This window comes from Opisthocomus hoazin, chromosome 2, assembly GCF_030867145.1.
Source record: "Opisthocomus hoazin isolate bOpiHoa1 chromosome 2, bOpiHoa1.hap1, whole genome shotgun sequence".
Classification (NCBI taxonomy): domain Eukaryota; kingdom Metazoa; phylum Chordata; class Aves; order Opisthocomiformes; family Opisthocomidae; genus Opisthocomus; species Opisthocomus hoazin.
Genome location: NC_134415.1, coordinates 78,519,190 through 78,530,424, shown reverse-complemented (window position 1 = coordinate 78,530,424; position 11,235 = coordinate 78,519,190). Strand labels below are relative to the sequence as shown.

The window sequence follows — 11,235 nt, the reverse complement described above, 5'->3', positions numbered from 1 at the left end:
CAAACATCTGCTCCAGTTATCCCCTGCAGTCAAAATTCAAGCCTTTGCAATTTGCCTGACAAAAAGACAACTTGCCCCAGCATCTTCTTCTGTGTTTAGAACTAACCCAAATTTATAGGCTGTTCTTACCACAGCAGTACACAATAGCCTAAAACAAGGTTTAAGAAAAAAATAATTAGAAACATGAAGCTTGACAGCAAATGAGATCAATGCTGGATTCCCAAAGAAAAATCGTGCTAAACTTATTCGGTAAGTTTAAGATCAGTGATTTTTCTAGGAAAAGGACAAACGCATTAGATCACACATACCTGGGTATTATTAAACACTTGGTATGGTGCTACACTGACATTTATGTTTATCTTATATAAGATGGAGGTTAAGTAGAGGCCGGAAGAAATTCTATGTTGAACTCCCTTGGGATCAGTTTTTATTTAACATTTTAATTAATAACTTTGACACAACAAGTAGGAAGACACTTTTGCTACAAAATCAGAAACATAGCATACAGAAGGAGAACAAGGGAGAATTACATTACAAAACCAGTGTGAAACTGAGGATTCTGAAGTGCAACGTCCTGCACTTACAAAGAAATAAACCAACGCGTTATCTCAGCAAGCCTTGTCAGACGGAAACCGGGCAGGCACGTATCCAAACCTGACAAGGTAACCAGAAAGCATCAGGCACGGGACATGAAAGCATCAAACACAATTTAACCATGCGCAAAGCAAATATTCCCCTTTCTTTCACTGAAGCAGCGTCTGGCAAGACTTAATGTGCACGTAAGGCTAGCGCACAGGCAGGGAGACGAGTGACAGAGACGGGCTGCGAGGGTGAAAGGAGTGGAACCGGGGCTCCTTGCCCAACCCGGCAAACCAGGACTGAGCAACGCGGCGTGACTCCGCTCCGACCAAGTGGTCGGTGCGCGGGCAACCCCACCGGCGGCGGGGAGCTCAGGCGCAAGCCGCGCCGCGCCGGCAGCACAGCGGTGTACGGCAGGGCCCGCACCGGGCGGGCATCGGAGGGGGCACGGAGCCCGTGCGGACCGGAGCCGCTTCCCGCCCCAGCCCGCCCCAGCTCCGCCTCTGCCCCCCCACCCCCTTGCCGCTGCCCGCCCCTCCTTCCGCTCCCTCAGCCCCGCACCCTACCCCGCCGCGCCGCGCCCTCTTCCCCCGGGCCCCGCCGCCTGGGGGCCGCGCCTCGCGACCCAACGCCCGACGGTCGTCCGCGGCGCGCGCCTGCTGCTGGGGACGGCGGGCGGGGCCGCCCTTGGCGCCGTTTCCAGACGCCGCCGCGGGGAGGGAGGAGGAGCGGCGCGCGCCGGGCGGGAGGCGGGGCCGCTCGCGCTCTAAGATGGCGGCGGGGGGCCCACGTGGTGTGCGCTGAGGCGGGGGGGGGGGGGGGAAGCCTTCACTAGCGACATGGCGGCGGCGGGGAGCGCGGAGGAGGGCGAGAGGAAAGATGAAGCAGAGGAAGATGAGGTGGAGGTTGGTGGATGCCGGGCCTTCCCCTTTCCCGGAGCCGCGTTAGGGGAAGGGACCCGGCGTCCAGCTCCCCTCGGGGCGTGTCTCGCCTATGGGCCCGGCCCGGCCGGGCCCGGCCCCCTCTCCTCTCCCCCCGCCGACGCTGCCGAGGGGAAGGGGCTGCCACCGGCTGCCCGCCGGCTGGCAGGGAAGGGCCCTGCGCCCGTCCTCCTGTGGGCTTCCAGGCCCCAGGGAGGGAGGGAGGGGGTGGCATTTCTCCTGTCGCCGGATCTCTGCCAGGCCTCTCGCGGAGGCGGGGGCCGTCGTGGCTGCCCCGGGCTGGCGGTGGGGCCTGCACAGAGCGAGCGCGTTCCCCGGGGCCTGTCTCGGGTTTCTCTGCCCCCGCGGTGGTCGCGTCCCGCCAGCCGTACCGTCACGGCTGTTCTGCTTCAGGGCTTCTGGAAAGCAGCACTGTCGGAAAGCGCTCTCCCAGCTTCGGTTGCTTCCGACCCCTGTGGCATCCGAAAACACGAACTATTGCTCGTCTAATACTGTGTGTATTCATGGGTGCTTAGTAGATGATGGTCCTTGGCAGGTCTTTTTGTCCTTCAATAAAAGATTTTTTCGAGGTGCCTATTTTTTATGTTTCGGTTTTGCATTTTCCTCACCCAAAATTGGAAGGAATCGCAGGCAGGAATTGATTCCAAAGCAACAAGTTCTAAAGAGTTAAAAGTAACCATTTCAAGCCACACATTGCCTGCCCTCGCTATACAGTGCCTTCTTTAGGTAGCTACTAAAGCTTTGGAGAAACGTGTTTGGGTTTATGTGACTGCTCATATTGCTATAATTCACAGATCACCCATATTGATCCTCATTTTGAAAGGGTGAAAAAGGAGCTCCCTTCCTAGCTAGGAAGAAAAGGTCAGGAAATTCAGGTGTGAAACAGGTGTCTGATGGAGTAGTGGGTCACTGCATTTCCCTAGGTATTGCAATACCTGTCTGCCATTTTCTCTAGATAAAATGCAATGTAATTCAGATTTGGAGTCTGTTTTTTCTGAAGATCTGAGTCTTTGTCTGCTGGTGGTTTTTTTTTTTTGTTTGGGTTGGTTGTTGGAGTTTTGCTGTTTGGTTGGTATGTTTGTTTGTTGTGTCCCATCCCCCCCCCCCCCCCCCAAGTTCAGCTATATTAATTACAGATGTACGCTCTAAACTTGCCTTGTAGGAGCAACTGGTAATGGTGGAACTATCAGGAGTTATTGATTCAGACTTCTTAGAAAAATGTGAAAACAAATGCAAGATTTTGGTGAGTGATTACAGCACGATAAGAAAGGGGTAAGTCAGCACGCATATGAACAAGGGCTGAGACTGTTTCTAAATTTCTTGAAGTCAATAACATGTAGATCACATCTTTGATAGAGAATTATATGCACCGTCTTGGCCCTGTTTGGCTGCATGTTGTGGGCTCTCTATTTCAGAAGTGGCATATGGTCTTTGAATGTAGTATTATGTAAGTATAAGGAAATATTTTCAGAAGTATGTGTAGACTAGGACCATTATCGCCTCGGATTTCAAGCTCATAGTTAATTTTTTTTTAATTATGTATTTTACACATTCAAAAAATGTAGGGTTAAGCACACTTCTTCAATTAACTGGAATACAGCTGACAGGTAAAGCCAGCATCTTTCTGAATTGCACCATATTTACAGTGGGGTTTTTTTCAGATTCTGCCTGGCAAGTTCAGGTGTTGTAAATGTGAAGGATAACTGGTTGTGAAGCATTTGGTAAACAGTTTTTGGATGTTGTTTCCTTCATTGCAAGGTTATTGTAAGGATCTGGCTTACCTGTCCTTTTGAGTTGTTCAATCACTTTCTCTGTATGGGACAAATTTCATTTGCCCTTCAAAACCTACATAGACTATGAGAGTGGCGTAGATAGCACAAGTACTATTGAGTTGCAAATACTTAGTGAAACTAGACCTTTATAATAGACTGCAAAGATGGAAGAGAACATCTCGGAGTATGGCACTGATGAGAATATTTGTGAGGTGGTAAAGTCAATTCTGGAAATCTCAAATATAGAAATACAATCAAAATTCATAAATTACCCATCACTGGATAAATGGACTTTTATAAGCAGTTTTGCTTCCTAGATCTGACCTAAGTCGCTTGAAATGTATTACACAGATGATTCATTACTGTTGGCTCAATGGCTGCATAATCTTCGATAGTGTTAATGGGATTCTTTTAAATTTCGTGCTTTGAGATTCTCTTGTAATGTTGCTACAAAAACTTTTACGTACCTCTAGTGTATCTTACTCATATCCAAATCTACCTTGCTCAGTCCACAGAGTAAGCATTCATTGAGGTTTTTCATAACGAGCAACTGTTATTAAAACTCCAGTAAAAGATTCTGCTTTGTGTTACTTTGTTTAGCATGTTTTCTGTGATGCTGGTCACATAAGGGGAAGACAGTTTCCATTTTTACGTAGTCCAAAAAGAAATGCAAATCAACCAAAGAACTAAAGTTTTGAATATTAAAACCTTAATGCTGTTGCCTAGTACTGATGTGTTAATTTTTTATTAATTTCCCTTAGTAAAAAAAGCAAACAAGAATACGTTCTACATGTTAGCTTAATGCTATTGATGTTCTCAGCTTATGCAGCAGAAGGAGAATCCCAGAGCGTAAATCTTAGTGATCTTAGATGCTTCTGTTGGCTAAAAGTATGAGAGGTGATTCCTCACAATCTGTGTGATTGTCTGTATTTTACACAATTTACCACAGTGCCTCATCTTCAAAACTTTTAGCATGTGCTTATCTTCGTGTCCTGAATAATGTTGATGTTCATGATGTGCTATTAAAAGACATTGTGCCTTAATTAGTGTGTTCTGTTCTGGCATTATTTTTCATCAACATAGAGTTTATAGGTATATCTTACATTAAAAATAATGGGATCCTGGCCTGTGTTTTTGGAAAAGCTCTTGTGCAGAGGAATGGAATGAGTTGATGGAACTGCTGCCTTACTTTTCCACTCCTTGTTTAGAAAAATAAAATTAAATAACAACAATTTCCGACTTCTTCACAATGTAGACATAATCACAGAAGCTTCTGTGACCCTGCAGTTGCACCTCTGGTGCTGGTGTAATGCTTTATGCTGGATTTCACCTTGTGTATTTTCCAAAGACTTTTGAAAGTTATTCCACTTTACAGAACTTATATTGATTGGAGCTTAGAAAGTAACATGTTTTTTCATGCAAATATGTATATTGGTTAATTTAAAATGTAGTTTAAATCAATTTCCTAGAAGAAATAACAGCACTTTAGTTTTATTTACTGTAACCTAAATAGACAGCTGGCTGCAGTTTGATCTAAATTTCTTTGATGTTTTTTAACATACTAGAGCATTTTCTATATCAGTTCAGCATTGTTGGTTTTGTTGTGATTACTAGAACAGTATTATCTGGTATATTCTTTGTATTTGGTGACCTTAAAGTGACATGCATGATGATAGACTGAATAATTGTCATTACTTTTTTTTTTTTTAACAGTACACTGATTCTAGGGTAAGATTGGCTAAACCCTTCGTAACAGTTGTTGCCACTGCTTAATGAAGCCTCCTACAAAAACAGGAAAAGGTCCTCCCCCCCCCCCAATGTTTAACATTGCAGAAGACCTCGGGGGGCAGTTGTGATGACTATGGCTACTTTCATTAAATTTTTTGAAAACTAGTAAATAATTGATTTAATTGTATGTCTTGCCATTCTTTCAGGAATCTGCTACCTTCTGTGAAATCATAGCCTCTGCAGAGCTCTCTTATCCGCTTCCATAAATCCTGTTTTAAAGATGTACTTTTGTTCGTATGAAGTTGATAGTTTGAGAAAGCTTTACAGTGTGGAACCCATTCCTTTTCTCTAGTGCCAAAAGAAACTTTTTATTTCACATTTGCAGTATTCTGGAATACTTACTTTACTGCTATTACCTTATGTTGGTTTTTTTAAACTATTTATCTTTTCAAGCAATTGAGGTCACAACAGCCCCATGCAACGCAGCAGGCTTGGGGAGGAGTGGCTGGAAAGCTGCCTGGCAGAAAAGGACCTGGGGGTGCTGGTTGACAGCCGGCTGAACATGAGCCAGCAGTGTGCCCAGGTGGCCAAGGTGGCCAACGGCATCCTGGCTTGTAATAGGAATAGTGTGGCCAGCAGAAATAGGGAGGTGATCGTGCCCCTGTACTCAGCACTGGTGAGGCTGCCCCTGGAGTACTGTGTTCAGTTTTGGGCCCCTCACTACAAGACGGACATTGAGGGGCTGGAGAGTGTGCAGAGAAGGTCTGGTGAGGGGTCTAGAGAACAAGTCTTATGAGGAGCGGCTGAGGGAACTGGGGCTGTTTATTCTGGAGAAGAGGAGGCTGAGGGGGGGACCTTATTGCTCTCTACAACTACCTGAAAGGAGGTTGTAGTAAGGCAGGTGTTGGTCTCTTCTCCCAGGTAACTAGCGATGGGATGAGAAGCAATGGCCTCAGGTTGCGTCAGGGGAGGTTTAGGTTGGGTATTAGGAAAAATTTCTTTACTGAAAGAGTGGTCAGGCATTGGAACAGGCTGCCCAGGGAGGTGGTGGAGTCCCTATCCCTGGAGGTGTTCAAAAAATGCGTAGATGTGGCACTTCAGGATATGGTTTAGCAGGCATGGTGGTGTTGGGTTGACACTTGGATTTGATGATCTTAGAGGTCTTTTCCAACCTATGATTCTAATCTGGATTCTGCTGTATTTGTCTTCTCTGATCTCACAGCAAGAAATTTGTCTGGACTAATGGAGAGCTGACATCTGTGCAATTTTGTCCCTCTTTTTGTAGGGAATAGAGACAGAGAGGCCCATTTTACAAGTGGACAGATACGTGTTTGCAGGAGAATATGAAGGTAGGAGAAATGATGTGGATATAGTATCTCCTTTTTCATGTGACCCAAAGAACTTTCTTAATGTCAGTTAATTGCACTGCAAATGGATAACGTGGTCCTGTGAGGTGTTGAAGTTCTGGGTGGTGTTTGTATAACACCATCTAGAGCAGCACCAGTCTGAGTTCACTGCTAAATTAGCCATGCATTCAGCTTACTTGCTGGAAGGTATGCCTGGAAGCTGACTGCAGGGTGTGCCAGCTGGTGTTTCTGCAGGGAAAAACGTGTGACATAAAATGCCTGAAAGTAAGGGCTTGTTGTCTCCTGTATAAGCAGGACTGACACATTGTGCAATCTGTCATTCTCCCATTTGCTTTATGGTGGCTACATTGGTCTGGAAGAAAATGATCTGTAATGCTGCTTGTATTGGCAAGTCAGCCCATTCCCAGAGCTGTGCCAGTGGGTGCAGTATCTACAGCAGGCAGAAATTAGCCTCTAAGACTTTCTCACTTTATTTTCCATAGATACCTTGGGAACCTGTGTGGTTTTTGAAGAAAACACAGAGCACGGTAATTGTGATTTGATGTCCTGTTCGTTGTGGTAACCTGTGAGGTTAAAAATAATACTTACCTTGTTTAAGTTGATAGTGGAATTCACTATAATGATTGGGGTTTGGGTATTGTTTTTTCTCCTCTCTTCATAGTAGATGCAGAAGGCAACCAAAAAGTACAGCTGAAATACAAGTGCCACACGATGAAGAAGTTGAACATGACACGGACACTTCTGACAGAGAAGAAGGAAGGAGAAGAGAGTGTTGGTTAGTGTCTCTATTCTTATGCATAGGGACATGGATGGGTTATGCTTAGGAGTGTCAGCCTTGATTAAGTGTTTCATGCAAGAGCATGCAGAGAGTTAGAGGAACTTTCTTCTTTAGGCAACATGTGTATATTTAAATAGAAAAATACAAAACACCAAAAAAAAAAAAGATATATTCCTTCTGACCAGTGCTGCCTCCACATGTGGCTGGTGGGAGATTCCTACAGAAAAATGTAAGAGCAGGGCAAACAGGTGCTGATGTTCCTTGGTATGTTTTTCTGTCATCTAAAACTTCTGGCACCAGTTCTGAAATCAGAGATGCTGTTTAGTAGTTCTTCACCTTTTCTTTTTTTTAATTTTTAACTTTTATTTCTTCCATCAGTTTTTCTAGAGACTCTTTGAGTCTCTGTAAGTGTTGAAAATCTTTAATATCCTTAGTTACTAGTTCCATGTTGTATGTATACAACTGAATTATTCTTAGTGAATTTACGGTTAACTGTAAATTAATTCACCTTATTTGCAAAGACACACCTAGCAGACCATTCATATTGATTTTCATTCTGTAGGCAGAACAGTGCTCATATGTTTGCTTTATTTCAGTGGTGTTTTTTTGTGTGGAAGTCAATGCTTTTACATGGTGAGATATTGAGTATCCTACTATATATAGTAGTATTCATTAGCGCTATCCTGTTGCTGTTTTTCACTCAAATGAGTGTTACTGCTTCATATTTTAAGAATATGTAGCCATTTTACATTAAATATGGGCAGTCAGATGGACATCAGCAATAGGAGGTATAACATGAAATGTCATCTAGAATCTAACCAAACATCAGCATTCTTATCAACACCATGTACCATTTCTTCTCTCCATATAATAAAGTAGGTAATATTAAACTTTTTTTTTAAATGAATTTGAAATTTAATTTTAAAATTATTTGTAAAGTACGGTAGACTAGAGGATACGTTGCTTAATACAAAGGCCTGTTTTGTTCTGGAGAGGCAATAATGGTGCTGCATGCTGGAAACCACTTTGTTTCTGTACCCTGACAGAGTCTTCATGTTGTGCACACAAAGTAACTACAACATACTGTGATAGGGAATATGTACTACCTAAAAATCGAAGTGGGAGAGGGATCCCAGCCAGTTCTATTTGGAGTCCATTCGATATGTGTTGTAAGAGCTTGATATACTGGAGTTCAGGAGATGACACAAATTCTTACACCATCTCTGATGTCATTCCCTATCCTATTATCAGATTTTCTAAGATTTAGGTGAACAAACATTTTACTCTTTAATGCATTTATAAAATATTTTCTCAGCATTTTGAATTATTTAAGTTATTTTAAGACTCTCAGGGTGGTGTCTGACACCTAAATACATCAGAAAATGCCATGCTGGATTGGACCAAAGGATTTTAGTCCTGTGTTGTATTTCTGACTATGGACAGCAGTAAATGGGTACGTGGAAAGTAGGAGGAGGGGAACATGAGTAATCCTTTCTTTTGGCTGTCCTTCCAGCGTTCAGCAGTTCACGAATATCCTGACAAGAGTTTTCATCTGGACTACTATGCCTTTAGTCCATAAAGGCTCTGTCATCTTCACTTGCTTTTTGAACCTGTGAATGCTTTTGACTTCTATGACTTTTTATGGCAGTTAGTGTTCAAATCACATTTCTGCTGTATGGAAAAAGTACAACTTTACTGTGGGTTTTCTTGATTGTTAGCTTTTGTGGTTGTTACAAATGTATGATCTGGTGCTTCCAATGAGTGTAAGTTAGTTTGTTACGAGAATTAGGAGATAAGTCATTCCCTACTTGTTTTCCCAGTACAGCTTTATAAACATCTGTCCCCTCTGAGCTGTCTCCTCTGAGCAGAACTGTGATCTCTGTATTTTTTGTTGTATGGGGTTTTTTTGGTTGGTTGGTTTGGTTTGTTGTGTTTTGGGGTTTTTTTAAAGTCTCTTCCCATGTAGAGCTAACTACTCTCACCAATTCTTGTTTCTCTTTTTTAGTTTTACGGTATGGGTTGAGCAGGACACAGTACTCATGACGCAGACGTAGCATAGTTTTGTATCTTGACGTTCCTGCTTTTCATTACTTTCCTGATAATTTTATCTCCATTGTGGCTGCTCTTTAGAGACCAAGCTGGTGACATCACTGAACCACACACAATGCCTCCAGTATCTGGATAAAAACCTGCAGCTGTATGTCTTGGTTGAGTTGGTTTGGCCTATGCATGTTGTTGTCAATTTATCAACAGTTAAGTTTCTCTTAATTTTAATCTGGTCTTTCTTTTTCAAATGCCTTTCTGTTATGCATAGCCTTATTTTTAAAGGAAAATTAATGGTTTAAGCCCCATGGTGAGACTCACCACAAAAATAAGTATTGGTCCAAATTTTTGAAAGACATCTTTCTGTCCTAAGTGGTTCTTTTACTTAAACATTGGTCAGGTTCAGCCTTAAGAACAGTGAACTTAAGAGTCAACAGCAGTTTCTTCTTAGTTTAACTCCTTTTGTCACTAATACCAGTTTTCCTTCTTTGCATCAGGTGGAGTGGAGTGGTTACAGATCAAGGACAGAGACTTTTCCTACAGCAGGCCTAATATGATTTGCAGCTTTCTGCGTGAAAAAGAAGATTCTGAGGAGTCAGCTCAGGCCCAAGACAAATTGGCCGAAGAGTCAGAGGGAGAGGTGAGTGGCGGAGGAAATTCTGATGTGAATTGTGACCTGGAGAAGCAGCACAGCTTGGAAATAGATGCCTCTCTTCCTCTGCCTGACAGCCCCGCTTCTGGGGCAGAGGATTCTCCTTCTGAAAGTGTTGCTTTAGATGATGCCCCTCCGTGATATCAGCTCTGATCTTGCCAGGATTTCTTCATTGAGTTAATGGGCCAACTTTTAAATGCCAACTTTTATAGGCTGTGGCATGATTTCCAATTTATCTGAGCAATTAATAGTGGAAAAACGGACATTGCATTCTTGTGCATTGCTTTTATGTTTGGATTATAGTGGAGAGGGCTTAAGTGCTTTGTAAAAATGCTGATCGGAAATGTGTGTGTCTCTACCTCAAAAGTGAAGAAGAGGAAATGATTACATAATTAACAAAACCCTACCTTAGAAAAACACTGATGTATTGTACAGTCTGGGACATTTTGTAAAAATGAAAAAAAAATTGTTTGAAATAAAGTCCTGAATTTTTCAAGTATAGCTTCACCTTGTGTGTCATATTCAGCCATGTACCATGTCTGTTCTTGTACTGCAGTTATTGAAAGAAAAATTCAAGTAAGTGTGGCTTTTATTACTTGTTCGCTTACTCATCAAATTGCTCAGTCTAGATTTTCTCTAGTGTCCTTTGTCCCCTTAATGGATCTTAGAAATCCTTCATGTGGGACGGGACTTCAGGAGGTCTCTCATCCAGCTTCCTACTTAAAATGGGGTCAACACTGAATTTGGGCCAAGTTGCTCAGGGCTTTGTCCAGTCAAATCTCGAAAACCCCTGTGGACTAGTCAGCAACTGAAATCTAGGTCTTAATGAGGCATCTGTCACTCTTCCTTCCCCCATTTTGTATGTATAATATAAAGTATGTTATACAGAAGGAAGTACTTTTTTTTTTTTTTTCCTCCCCTCTTCTCCCAGTAACTTCTTGGCTCTGATCTTCTCTGGCATTTTTCTGAAGGTTTTTGTGCCTGAGATCCTGTAACCATGCATCAGTGGTTCCCAAACTGAAGCGTGTGACCGTATTGTGGCCCCTAGCTGCTCTGTGGGTTGATGTTACATACTGCTACATCATTTATATTGTCAGTTAGTATTTCATGTAAAAGCTGAGTATGTGGTGCATTCATGATAATGGTTTTAAAAGCACAGCATTTTTTTTTAAAACATTTTCTTCCTTCCTACCTTTCTCTGCCTCCCTCAAAATAGTTTAACTGCAACAATGTTGTGGGGATGGAAAGGCCTAATTAATTCCAGCAAAATTATGTAATACTTTAATTAGTAATGATCAGAAGAGAAGTTCACCCCCAGCGTTCTTCACAGCACAGGATCAGTAAAGATTAAGTCATCAAAACAGTGCGAGCGTTT

General features: G+C 42.8%; 1 protein-coding gene across 2 annotated transcripts; it reads left to right on the top strand.

Moving 5' to 3' along the window:
* Positions 1-1,399: 1,399 nt before the first annotated feature.
* On the top strand, positions 1,400-10,367 carry GTF3C6 (general transcription factor IIIC subunit 6). 2 transcript variants are annotated; one of them, XM_075414209.1, is made up of 6 exons: positions 1,400-1,484; positions 2,683-2,763; positions 6,306-6,369; positions 6,870-6,914; positions 7,052-7,162; positions 9,706-10,367. In XM_075414209.1, exons 1-6 carry the CDS (start codon positions 1,419-1,421, stop codon positions 9,999-10,001), a joined length of 663 nt encoding a protein of 220 aa, XP_075270324.1. In that variant the 5' UTR covers positions 1,400-1,418; the 3' UTR covers positions 10,002-10,367. The 2 variants fall into 2 exon arrangements, with proteins under 2 accessions (XP_075270324.1, XP_075270322.1); XM_075414207.1 differs by having other exon boundaries at positions 7,049-7,162.
* The last annotated feature ends 868 nt before the right edge of the window (positions 10,368-11,235 follow it).

Excerpts from the sequence above, each read along its gene's own strand:
- GTF3C6 (XM_075414207.1), top strand. The coding sequence starts at position 1,419 with ATGGCGGCGGCGGGGAGCGCGGAGGAGGGCGAGAGGAAAGATGAAGCA. Across the intron at positions 6,915-7,048 it reads TGAAGAAAACACAGAGCACG|TAGATGCAGAAGGCAACCAA; the intron begins GTAATTGTGATT and ends CTCTCTTCATAG. Across the intron at positions 7,163-9,705 it reads GGAAGGAGAAGAGAGTGTTG|GTGGAGTGGAGTGGTTACAG; the intron begins GTTAGTGTCTCT and ends TCTTTGCATCAG.